Source organism: Crinia signifera, chromosome 2 (assembly GCF_055691185.1).
Source record: "Crinia signifera chromosome 2, ASM5569118v1, whole genome shotgun sequence".
Taxonomy (NCBI): Eukaryota; Metazoa; Chordata; class Amphibia; order Anura; family Myobatrachidae; genus Crinia; species Crinia signifera.
The window spans coordinates 278,708,959-278,722,896 of record NC_139218.1 but is presented as its reverse complement, the minus strand read 5'-3'; the positions used below and the strand labels follow the sequence as shown (position 1 = coordinate 278,722,896).

Genomic DNA, 13,938 nt, shown 5'->3' with positions numbered 1-13,938 from the left:
AGCAGCAAGCACGCACAGCAGGCGGCAGCCGGGGACTGAGTGTAGCAGCAGCAGCTACAGTGTGAGCAGCGGGTGTTGCTGCTGTGCGTCTTCTCCTAGTGCCGCCTGTACTCAGGGTACGTCAGCTACAGCCACGCGCGCCTCCTGCAGGCGGCTGTCTAGTAAACAACACAAAGCAGCGACAGAAACACAGTAGTATCGTCTCTGGCAGATATATATAATACATACATAAATAAATAGTTGTCCTATAATAATAATAATAATAGAAGATACATCTGTATCTGTGAGCCCAACTGAAGACATTACTCTTTATCGCTGTGCACCATTACCATATGTGTCTATTCAGCCAGTGTCACTCGACAATGACTCTGTGGAGGACAGAGGGTTAATTGTGGGAGGAGCAGAGGAAGAGGTTTGGTTTTGTGGAGGCTGGCTTTCCCTCTGCCTGCAGTGCATGTGAAGGGGCTCCAGCATGGCCACCAGCTCGCAGTAATACACTGTGTTGCAGGACATCGCCGGTGTGTGCAGGAGGATGCAGCGCTGCCTGGCCTCGCTTGGCCGCAGAGTATTGCTCTCCGCTGTCTCACATGATGGAGCGGCTGCAAATGCTCAGGCACGCAGGTTATGCTGCTCTGCTGCTGGATGTCCGGCGACCCCTAGTGGACATGACACTGGGATCCAAGTGTACAACAGCCTGACAAGGAGGAAGGAAGCGCTTATACTGAGCAGACCGGCTTTAGCAACATGGTCAGATGATCCTGTTATATTGTGTCCTTTGTACACCTGCTTGGTATATGTCCCTGCGTACTGCAGACCTGATGTGATGTCATATGTCTCTGCATCATAGGCACATAGCTTGCAGAGGAGTCTCGGAATAAGGAGAAGATTTTTATACTGTGTTGTGCCTTGACTTAAGGCCCATACACACTGGGCGACTTTGAGCTAAAAGTCGCTCAAAACAGCAGGTTTGAGCGGCTTTCAGATCAAAGCTGCCCAGTGTGTATGGCCCGGCGGTGAGCGCTGCTGCTCGCTCCCTCAATATGGCCGGGAAAGCCGTTGATGGAGTGACTTTCAGGAAGGCTTTGCATAGCACTCCGCTATGCAACGCCGTCCTCCCCCCTCCGTCGGCACCGGTCACGGGGAAAGCCGCTCAGTGTGTATGCACTCAGCAGCTTTCCCTGCAGTGATGATTTTCATCATTGCTGTCAATACATGCTGGGCATAGTCAACCAGTGTGTATGGACCTTAAGTTGTCAAAAAGGGCGAGTATTACAAAAAATAGTATAGACGCTATGGGTCACTGGATTGATATGCATTGGGTCGACCACTGAAGGTCAACATGGTTTAGGTTGACACATGAAATAGGTTGACAGGGTTGGAAGGTAGACACAAACAGGTCGAAATTAGCTTTTCAGGTTTTTTTTTTTGTCCCAAAATAGTCGACATGAACAGTGGACAGAGTCCCCTCACATGGCTCGCTGCACTTGCAATGCTGTGCGCACACTATTCTATTCTCCCGCCACACCATACCTCCCAACTGTCCTAGTTACCGTGGGAATGTTCAGTTTTTGATCCCGCATACCGCCTGGGGCTGGCAGTGTCCCGGGCAGTTGGGAGTACCCACTGTCGCCTGTGAATAGACACTGTGCACAGCGTCTATTCATGCCCCCACAGCGGTGAAAAATGGGGCATGGCCTCGCTGGAGAGCTGCAAGTATAGACCACGCCCTATTTTGCTAGGCCACACCCCCACATTTTTGACACGACTTTGGCGCATGTGTGGACGTCCCTCCCGCCCTTTCTTCAAAGTTGGGAGGTAAGCCACACCCTAGTGTCTTGATGGCTAACCTTGACACTCCAGCTGTTGTTGAACTACACATTGCTATTTGGCTATGCTAAATCTGATGCAGAGCATGCTGGGATGTGTAGTTCAACAACAGCTTGCATGTCAAGGTTAGCCATCAAGGCCCTAGTGATGGTAAGGGAAGAAATGCCGCCTGTCAGCACATGTCGGCTCAAAAAAACCCATGACAAACACTTTTTGTCCTTTTGACTGTGGACCTAAACCATGTCGACCTTCAATGATCGACCAGACGCATGTGGGCCTATTATGGGTCGAACTAAGGACTCTCTCTCGATAAATACCCCCTTTTCTGACAATCCTAGCACTGCCGCCCTATAGTGTAAGGGTCCGATCCCATCAATCTAGATCCAATTCAGACCGATTGGATGTAGATTGTGTGGTGATTGGGCCCTTTTCTGTCCTGGTGTGGTCCGATACCGATCCGATGTGCGGTCCAGCGGGTCGGTCGTTATTCAGATCCTACCTGCAGCAGGTAGGATCTGAAAACAACCATACTCCCGGGTGCAGGTCGCCATCGGACCCACTCACGGTGCACATCGTGAGCAGGTCGTGCCCCCGCGTTATCGTGAGCGGGTCTGAAGAAACATTGACGACCCGTTCACGATGTGCATCGTGAGCAGGTCGTCCTGGTGTGTACCCCGCATAAAATCTTTACTGTTCCTCAGTGTATGGCCTCAATCCAATTATTGGCCAGTGAAAGTACAATTAAGCTGGGTACACATCTATACAATCCCTGTTTTCTTGTGACCATTCGACCGACTGTAGACACGTTGGACCATCCACAAACAACAGCCGATACACGCGTACACACCTGTACAATTTTACTTGTGACGTCTGATGTACTCCCATCCAAACAGTCGCAAGAAAAAGATTGTGCCACTGTACACACTCTCTCGATTGTAATTGCATGATGGTTAACACCCCTTGCACCGGTACTTGTAGTGCCACGTAAAAAGATGTAGTCAGATGTAGAGACAGACATACGGCAAATAGCTTGGGTGCATGTCTAGATGTAGTCAGCCGTCTGACTACATCTAGACGCGCACCCTGACTATTTGCCGTATGTCTTTCTCTAGTCACCCTGCCGGCTGACTACATCTAGACGCACCCCCCCCCCCCCCCCCCCGGCTATTTGCCATATGTCTGTCTCTAGTCACTCTGCCGGCTGACTACATCTAGATGGCCAGATATACCGTTCTTCAGAGCGGTTTGCTGGACTTAACTTTTTACGTGGCACTACAAGTACCTCTGCAGCAGGGGTGTTAACCATCATGCAATGACAATCGAGAGAGTGACTACATGCTGAGCTGTAGGAGAGATCATGCAGCTATAGAACGCCCACATTGGCGTTCCAGCTTTGGCAGCATAGTTGCAAGAATGGCCACTTTTGTTCCGATATGGGCCCGTCCTGTCGGATGAAAATTAAACCGCAATGAACCTTGGACCGACCGACCGAGTATGGACGGACAAGACCGTTTTTGGCCGTTTGCTTGTACAGAGGGAGTCGGGACAGCGTATACACCTATACAATTGAACGGCCGTCCGACCCAGAACGGTAGAACGGCCTGACGATTGTATATATGATTTGTACTTATGGCACCATTTATCAACTTTTTGCTGGTGGCATATGTTGTTTAGTAGTAATGCTAATGGATATAGTACTAGTATAGTGGTTCCCAAACCGTGCTGTGGCTCATTGGGGTGCCTTGGGACACTTGCAGGGGTGCCACGGGTTGGTGTTCCAGTACCAATTAAAATTATTTATGGTCAATGTAATAGACAAAACCAGTGCTATGACTTCCAATCATAACATTTGTGGCCAAACAGAAGTGAATCATGTCCCTCACCACATAACTGACCCTAGGGATGATATATGAAACCATTTTTTTTTTTTTGTGGGGGGGGGGGGGGGGCTAGGTTTGCCTTGAAAAAAAGATATTTTTAGGGTGCCATACTAAAATGTTTGGGAACCACTGTACTAGTATTTAACGAAACTTTCCTCTTTGTCAGTCTTGCAGCTTCCCGCTCCTCACTGTCCTAAGCTTTGTTACTCTCATCATGCTGCTGTGTAATGTGTATGCCTTAAGCTGTGTACACACGGTGCAATATCGCTGGCAATATGGTTGCTGAGGTCCAAAAACTAAGGGCAGCACAAGAGAAACTCTGTAGGCATCAGTGAGATGTGATGAGTCGAGAGGAAGAAAGTAATTCACGTTTGAGCCAGATGGCTATACCAGGTGTGATGTAAACGTATTCTTGGTGCCTTCATCAAAACTAGGATTTTAAATTGTACTTGTGTGAAGATGTTGCATGCGTCTGATCTGTAATAAACTAGACCTGGCTATCATTTGTAAGACTTCAGAGTGGGTAGTAAAAACGTGCAAGGGGGAGTCACGCTGCGAGTACACAACTGATAATCTGGCAAAAGGGTGATCCGGCACACTGCGGAAATCCAGAGAGCAGGATTATTGGTGTTCTACCTGTATGTGCACAAAGCGGTATTCGATAACCAATAGGCAAAAGCAAATTGGTTTTGTTTTTACACTAATTTCCTCATAAAATCTAGTGAGAATTCTGCCCACTTCCACAAATTGCAGGCTATTACGTTTGACCTATAGCATTTACAGTCACCATTTCAGATAGAACTCACTGACGTGGAAAAGCAATATTAAATATATTAACCAGATTGCAGTTTACTGTACATAGCATAACAAATCCTCTAACATAACCTTCATCTGACAGGTTCAACAGTAAGCGAAAGTAATACATATTGGCCACTTGTATCGCAGGCAGCAAGTCTTGGCTGCATAGAATATATAGGGTGACAGGTACTTCTTTACTTTCATGGCGCCGCGCGTCAGAGTCCCCTTGCGGGGCTCGCTTCGCTCGCCCACGCTGCGGGCTCGGTGGCTCGCTACGCTCGCCACGCTAATTAAAATCAACTCCATGCCAACATGGATAGTGGGGGTATGAACTATCCATGTTGGCATGGCGTTAACCCTGTTTATTTAACTTAATTAGTGGCGAACGTAACCCGGAAGTACGCGCGGCGCCATGCTGGCGCCGTGAAAGTAAAGAAGTACCGGGTGACATTCTATGGGATGAGATAAATGCGCATGTTTTTTTAGCGCACCACATCGCCGCAATTCGCCCTTTTTCAAATAGCACTTTTCAGTCATAATTCGCATATTTAATGTGATGCGCATTGGAGGCTGAAAAGTGCGAAGAGGTGCGATTCGCGGCGAAGTGGTGCGATTTTAAGTAACAAAAAAGTGTGAGTTCTTCCGCCGGTCATGTGCGAGTTTTGGACCAACCGGAGTGCGATTTACAAAACTGTCTCCGCATCACTAAGAACCCCCCAACCTATTGGCCCACCTGTGTCCCCTCCATTATGCATCACACCCCCTATATAAGGGGGCATTGGCGCCATTTCACTCTTTGATAGGAAGTAAGGAGCATGGAGAGGAGCAGTGGCAGTATGAGTACAGGAAGAGGTGTTAGTGGCAGAGTGAGGAGTGGCAGAGTGAGGAGTGGCAGAGTGAGGAGTGGCAGAGGGAGCAGTGGCAGAGGGAGCAGTGGCAGCAGCCAGCCAAGTGGGAGAGGCAGCAGTGTGGCAGGCAGCATGGCCACAGCAAGGGCAGCCCCACACCAGGCCCTGGGCATCCAGCCCCAGCAGGAGGAGGTGGAGGATCCGCTGGCATCCCCATCCTACAGCCAGGACCTTGACCATACCCCACACCAGCTGCAGGAGGGCCACATGTCAGAGGTGGAGGAAGATGGAGGTGAGGAGGAGGAAGACACTGGCATGGAGGAGGAGGGCTACATGGCTGGAGTTGAAAATGAGGAGGAGGAGGTGGAAGCTGGCCGCACAAAAAGTGGCCGAAAGGTCCGCTTTTCATATGAGGAAAATGCAGCACTTGTCCGGGCTATCCTGCCAGTGTTTGACCGTTTGCTTGGCAAATCTCACCACAAGACCACTGCACAGCGCAAAAGGGCTATGTGGAAGGACATCACCCAGGCGGTGAACGCTGTCAGTCAGCACAAGCGCCTGGTCCGCAATGTTAAAAAGAGATTTAACGACATCAAAAGGCAGTTGAAAAATAAAATGGCCATGGAGTTGGAGGAGGCCACCAAGACTGGAGGAGGAAGCCCCACCACCGTGTGCTACAATTCATATGAGGTGAAGCTGAAGCGCATCATACCCCCTGAGGTCCTGCCTGGCATGCACGTGGCGGATTCCGATAGGCCGCAAACGCCATCCAGAGCTGGTAAGTGTGACTCCATGCAATGTTAAACATACATGCCAATGTATTATAACTGTAATGTTCACTTGTATTGTTATGCTAAGTAAAGTGCTGCTGTGGAACTACATAGCCCAGCAAGGTCATGCACAAGAAATTGCCTGCTCCTAATTTTAAATTGCTCATAATGCTGGGCCTTGTAGTTCCACAACTGCTCATATTGATTAACACTGTAACATTCTTTCTAGCAGCCTAACATGTATGTGGCCAAAAACCCAGAGGTGTACTGGTGGTTTAGCTGCCATGCCTACATACCACAGATTATCCAATAGTTGTCATGTGTACAATAGTTTAATAATAATCTTAAAAAAAAATCTTTTGGTTTAAACAAAAAAAAAGGTGGTGAAGAAATAATGCAGTCCTTATCCAAAGGGTATTGTCCATTATTGTCATTTCAATGCATGTTTGCAGAAAATGCTTAGCCATTGCAAGGTCCATAATGCCTGCCCATCTTTCCTTGCACAGATTGTCCATTCCAAAGTGCTCACGCATCCAAGACAAGAAGGCCCGTTGCTGCAGAATCTGCGGAAGCAGGTAAATGATCCAAAAAATCGCCATTACACATACAGTACACACACCCATGTCACATGAACAATATCTCACACTACATTCATCTCCTGCTGCTACATTGCAACGGAAATGAATGTCATCTGAGCTAGGCATGTGACATATTATTCATGTCAATGTTACATGCTATATCGGGGTACATGTGTAAGTACATAACACCCCTAGGTATGTGCGTCCAGCATCTCTAGCCCTATGTAAAACAGTATAGACGACAGTGTGGCCAATATATGCATCAGTACTTACCTCTTCATCTGTATCCACAGGTGCTATACAACTAGGGTCCAACCAAACAGATTCTTCAATACTGGTGTTAGACAAAATGGACATCATTCTTGAAGGTCGACACCTTTGCGGCAGAGGAAGAAATACAGACCTCGTCACAGAGTGATCTTCCCCCAAGTGGGGTGTCTCCCAACCCACCCCCACCCACCCACACACCCCATACAGCAGCTTCTGCTTCCCAAGTAGCTAACTCCTTGGTTAATTTCAAGGACAAACAGTTAGAATTCATGGCCTCCCAAAGCCTCCAAATAGGTAACATCCAGGGGTACATGCGTGACACCTTCCTTCAGTTACGCAAAATTGCACGTAGTGTACGGGTAGGTGTAGGCACTCATGTGCGCATTGCTAACAGCATTGACACCCATTTTGCAGAACAAACTGCTGCTGTAAGGGAACAGAATAGGCATATTGGCAGCCTGGCGCAAAGTATCACAGCACTAACCCAATCATGCACAGCGCAGACCAATGCCTTACTAGCTATGCAGGCCCAAATACAGCAGCAGGAAGCCAATGTGGGAGGTGGCGCAGCATCAACCCTCAGCAGTGTATCCAGCACCCCAATAAGTGGCTCCCCCACTTCCCCACCCCGTCGGAGTGTTAGGACCCGTGGTGGGCTTGGTGCAGGGTCTAGAAGTGGTGTAGGGGTGCCTGATGCTGGGAGAAGGTAGCTCATATATATGTTTGTCAAATCCCAAACATCTTGTAACATGCCCCCACAGTTGTTATTTTTCACCTGCTAAAATGCAGATTGCTTCTGAAAAAGTAGACAGAAGTAAAAATGTCTAACCGCATACCATTGTGTTTGTGTCTTTTTATAAAAACCAATTAATGTGTGAATTATAACATATTGTAATGGTATATGACAATGGGATTGCACTAAAGTAGTGTGGGGTAACTCCATGGCCGGCAAATGTTGTGGATCTACATATTCCAGCAGGCTCTGACACTCATGGTTTGGACTGTAATGGCTGTAGTGTGTCAGGGCATGCTGGCACATGTAGTTCCACAACACCAGTGAGCCATGTTTGACTGCAAACTTCATTCATACATATATCAAATGTACTTAGAAGCTAGATACGAGCAAGGGATAGGTCAGCACCACCATGTGCATCCGTTGGGCACTGTGTATTAGGCTAAATGTTGGTGGAAACAGATGGTATTGGTCAATAATTTGTTTATGACTACACTTACAGTACAGGTACATTTTGGAGTACAGGGCACATGTGCTTACCAGAAAAGTAACGGCTGCTGATGTATGTCCGCAACAACTTCTTTATAGCAAGTAATACTTGAGTAAAATGCTTAGAGAAAGTGGCCTGTGATACCCCCAAGGCCCATGAGGTCACAGACTGAGTGGAGCCTGTGGCCAAATAGTAGAGGGCACACATTAATTTGTGCTGGCCAGACACTGCATAGTTGGCTCCCCCAAAAGGGTCCAAATCATCTCTCACCTGCTAATATAAGTCCAACAGGTTAATGCGGTTCAGCCTAAACATCCCCACAACCTGTTGATCCGAGAGGGAGTCCAGGTACAGGCGAGCACGATAAATACGTGGGGTACGCAGTAGTCGGGGGGCTACCAGGATCTGTTGCGCAGCTTCCTCCCTCCTGCGCAGCTCCTCCAAATGGGCCACATCACAGATATGCAACTCCAAACCACTCTGCAAAATATCCTTGTCTGAAACCCTCACAGGTGTCCTTAATGATGTTAGGGTTTATGTAGGGGTGTTTGGTAGTGAAAATGAGGGCACCTGTGGTGAAATTAACCATGTGTGCACTTGACCAAAATGAGTTCTGGGCCAAATCGCCAAACAGAACCTGGTCTGAAATAAGTGCGATAATTAGACACCTAAAAAGTGCGAATTGCGAATGCGCATTGCATTAAATAAGTGATTTGTATATTTTTCTGTACGAAAACATCTGGATGCGATAAAAATGCGAATTAATCTCGCACTTTTGGTCCGCATGCCTTAACGCACATAATATGCGATTTCAGTCCCTTAGCGCATCCCATTAAATTGGCGATTTGACGGGAAAATGCGATATCGCCATTTTGTTGTCTAATTAACGCCAAAAAACGCAAATCGCATCCCATAGAATGTCACCCATAGTGCAGATCTGCACAGTTATTTATATAGCGCACACATACTCAGTTCATATTCTGCAAGGCTACTCTGTCAGCCACTTCATTGGTTACCTGTATTCTACCATATTCAATACAACATATTTTTACTTAAACTCAAGGCCGTGAACCAAACTACACTAACATACATCTCCTCTCTTATCTCAGAATATCTTCCAACCTAACCTCTTCCCTTCTCACAAGATCTACATCTCTCATCCACACTCCTTACTCACTCTTATTCCCGATTGTAGAAATTTCTACGGGCTGCACCCACTCTGTGGAATGATCTCCCATGCACAATAAGACTCTCCTCCAGTCTCCAAACCTACAAGCGCTCCCCGAAAACTCCCCTCTTCAGGCAAGCTTATCAAATTCCAGAACCAGCCACATAACCTTCATATACGTTTTCATATCCAATCATATTCCCACTGTATAGGCCACACATATCCTCTTTCTTTCTTTTTCAAACTTTCCATCCTCCTGACCCCTGGCCAAACTGCTGGGTCACCATATAATACAGCACACCAGGAACCTCTGCATTCTAGTGGACTTTTATGTTTGCATGCATGCTTTATATACATGTATGGGAATAAAGCTCTACTTTTTTGGGTGTCAGAGTGTATTTATTGTAACATTGATTATGCTGTGGAACTACAAGTTATTGTTCTCCAAGCCGCTGCATGCGGTGGAGGCTTGCTGGGACTTGTAGTTCCACAGCACAACCCAATGTTACATTTCAGTTCTATTTATGATCTGTATTTCGATTGGTCACAAGTGCCCTCCCCCTCCCCCATCCAACACCTATCTGTATACTGCATTCTGCTGCAACAGTTACAGCAGGTACACATAACCTAATGTCCACCACACCTGCTCCTGAACGGATGCATGGTGAGTGTGATGGAAAAATTATGTCTTTAACCTAGTGCGTCCCGTGCATTAATTTCCAAGTACAAGCTTGCACCATTTTTAAAGGTGCCCACACACGGTGCGTTTGTACCGTGCGATGTGATGCGCGCTCCCGCGGGCATCTTATTGCCCAATACAAAAAGTGTACTGCTTTCTGATAGCATCGCATGCAAACTTAATGCAATGTGATCCAACCCATAACTGGTGCAATCATCGCACCGTGTATTGGCACCTTAACACAACTTTTGATTGTTTTGTCTGACCTTAATGTACTGTTCCATTTATGACAGGTTTATTATTTTTAGATGTAAAACCATTAAAAAAAAATGATTTTGTATTGTACTATTTGCGGCAAGTGAAAAATGTACATGATTGCACATGTAAAATTGTAGCATGCAAGTACAGTAAACTCCGTGGTCTTTCCCAAATTTCCAAAATATTTATTTTTATTTTCAGGTATAGCTGTGGGCCAACAGTTTATGATCATGCCCATCTAGGACATGCATGGTAAGTTCTGCGCTTATTCATTCACGGCAAGTAGGTGAATAGCTTTTATATCAATAAATAATACATTTTAGTTAAATATTTGGTACTTGTGTAGTTTCACGGCGCCACCTTAGGCTGCGCTGTCAGCGTAGGCCAACGACAGCCTAGCATCGTCAGCGTAGTGTCCCCGCGGCAGCCCTGCGTAGTCAGCGTTATGTCCCCGTCAGGCAGCGTAGTCACTATACTGTCTCCGCAAGCTGCAGCTCTGTCCCTGGCAAGCCTAGTGAGCGCCTCTCACACAGCGCCGGTAACCACCAGATCCCCTGCACTGGCGGACGCCGGTGGAGAGGCAATCATGCGGGCGCTGGCGGAAAGGCGCTCCATCTGCCTGAGGGGGTTAGGGGTTCGGTAACGCGTGGGTCTCATGCACAAAGGGGGGGTGCGGGCGCAAGTGTGTCTCATGCACAATAAAGGATGCATTTGCCAGTGCTCCATGTTACATACTGGCAAATGCCTCCATTTCAGACCCCCACTATCCACGTCAGCCCGAAGCATGGCAAGCGCAGCGGTACGTGTGCTCCCGACCTGTTCATACCCCCACTATCCACATCGACGTGGAGTTGGTTTTATAAAGTGTGGCAAGCAACTGCGGAAAATGAGCCTGAGGAGTGCAGCAAGCCCCGGGGATGTGGAATACATGTCAAGTAATCCACGTCCCCTCGCGGGGCACGATTCGCTCGCCACGCTTTGGGCTCGGTGGATCGCCACACTTTATAAAATCAACTCCACTGCCGACGTGGATAGTGGGGCCATGAACAGGTCGGGAGGACGCGTACAGCATCCCCGCGCGGATAGTGGGGGTGTTTCAGCAACACATTTACACCGGTCATGTCAGGCAGGTTAAAAATGGTCAAGGGTTCTCACACAATGTAATAAGCGCTGACACAAAGCTGACTGACTACGCTAACTGCGTTACACTGACTGACTACGCTAACTACATAAGCTCCGGTTAGCCGCGAACATACCGACTACGCTGATTACGGGAACACGACGCTGATACTGATGGGGACGCTGACTATGCTAATTATGCTGCCTGCAGGAACACATCGCTGATGCTGACAGGGACACTGACTACGCTGGCTCCGGGAACATGACTGATGCTGACAGGGACACTACGCTGTGTAAGTGGCGCCGTGAAACTACACAAGCACCAAATATTTTTATTAAAAGTTGAGCTGTAACAGATAAATTTATGACTTCAGGTTGGGTGATCATTCATGTCCTAATAAATGTGGTTGGTATAAAGAAAATGGAGTTGTATAAACCAGTGCCTTTATACTGTATACAGTATGTTCTTGCAGGAAGGCATTCTGCTCTAGATAGGATCCTGTTCAGTACCTGCTTTACAAGTCTTTTGTAGATTCTTTTGTTATATTACATAATATCACAATAAGTCAAATTAATAGATAATGAATATTTTCATTTCCAAATAAAATTACCTTTATTCTTTAATTAAGACCTGTATAACCAAGGTCTTCTGTATGGCCAACAACATTTATCTTCTATGTTGGATATATATATATATATATATATATATATATATATATATATATATATATATATATATATATATATATATATATATATATAGTACTTGTGTAGTTTCACAGCGCCGCCGCGCACACACTCTGTCTCTGGAACCTGGCAGCCTGCCAGAGGCTCGCGTGCCGCTCTAGCTATAATGTAATGTAATGCTGCGCGTGCCACTCTAGCTGTAATGTAATAAAATGTACCGTGTAAACAGGACACAAATGGGGCTTCTAAACCGCACTCCCCGGCACACCGCTACCAAAGGGGGTGTCCCCTATGTAGACGCAAAAATTTTAGACGCTTTTAGCATCTGAATTCACACTCCCGGCACTTCGCGCGCAAAGTCTGTGGCTTAGCCCCGCGCGGACAGCGTAACGTAGTCAGTCAGAGTGCTACGCATTTAGCGTAGTCAGTCAGTAGTACTACTGTAAACAATATATTTTGAGCGCTATGGGCCAGTGTTTAAGTGCTGTGTGCAAATGGCTGCCCTCTGGGAGGGGGTTGCCGCCCCCAAAAGGGTTAGCAAAAAGAAGAAAAGTACCAGTGGGCGTCTTATGCACACAAATACGACAGTTTATTAAATGGACATTTCATACAAGAATTAAATTAAACTAATTGGACACAGAATATACACACAACAATAGCAATATAAGTATAAAAAGGTTAAAAAACATGTGCAATAACAAAAGCTGATTTAATATGGTATATAGTTACCAAGTCCCGGTAGGTTTTTGTCATATGCGCATATGAAGCCAGGTACTAATGTCCCGAATTTGAAAGGTAAAATGCCGGCGCTCTGTGGGAGTGAATAACAACTGTAGAGTCTCCCAACAGGGTTTTTGTAATCCACAACGGAGGTTTTGAATGGCTTTGTAGCAGCAGACAATAATTATGATAAGCCGATGCAGTTGACACTTTTGTGTCGATGGAGACGACAGCCACAAATCTTACTTGCGGGCAGATAATCAGTGTCTTCGGTGACACACCGCTGTTGCGCTTATGAGAAGGTAACAGCTTACCTCGGTCCCTGTTACCTTCTCATAAGCGCAACAGCGGTGTGTCACCGAAGACGACACATAGCCACCACACCACCTCGCGGCACACAGCTGCTACGCTCACAGCAGAGCGCACGAGACTTCCGTCCCAAGCAGTCTCCGCCTGTCACAGTGTCCAGCGGCTCGTACTTGGCTGTCTGGCCGGTGCGGATGCCTTGTTACCATCTGACACTGTCAGGCGCGGGGCACATTGGCGCACTCGTTCTCCCGAATTGGGATCTGCTGCAGATTATCTGCCCGCAAGTAAGATTTGTGGCTGTCGTCTCCATCGACACAAAAGTGTCGACTGCATCGGCTTATCATAATTATTGTCTGCTGCTACAAAGCCATTCAAAACCTCCGTTGTGGATTACAAAAACCCTGTTGGGAGACTCTACAGTTGTTATTCACTCCCACAGAGCGCCGGCATTTTACCTTTCAAATTCGGGACATTAGTACCTGGCTTCATATGCGCATATGACAAAAACCTACCGGGACTTGGTAACTATATACCATATTAAATCAGCTTTTGTTATTGCACATGTTTTTTAACCTTTTTATACTTATATTGCTATTGTTGTGTGTATATTCTGTGTCCAATTAGTTTAATTTAATTCTTGTATGAAATGTCCATTTAATAAATTGTCGTATTTGTGTGCATAAGGCGCCCACTGGTACTTTTCTTCTTTTTAGTAGTACTACTGTGTCAGAGATGGAGGTGTATGATGGCAGTGGCAAACCTGACTATGGCGATGGAGCGTCTGACGCTGTTTAGTCTGCCACA

General features: G+C 46.8%; 1 protein-coding gene across 1 annotated transcript in view; it reads left to right on the top strand.

The window, feature by feature from the left end:
• Nucleotides 1-426: 426 nt before the first annotated feature.
• Nucleotides 427-13,938, top strand: part of CARS2 (cysteinyl-tRNA synthetase 2, mitochondrial) — a 77,728-nt gene continuing 64,216 nt past the window's right edge. Inside the window, exons 1-2 of the mRNA XM_083168679.1 lie at nucleotides 427-747; nucleotides 10,501-10,551. Of these exons, the coding sequence (XP_083024805.1) occupies nucleotides 533-747; nucleotides 10,501-10,551 (266 nt within the window). The 5' untranslated portion in view covers nucleotides 427-532. The remainder of the gene's footprint in view (nucleotides 748-10,500; nucleotides 10,552-13,938) is intronic.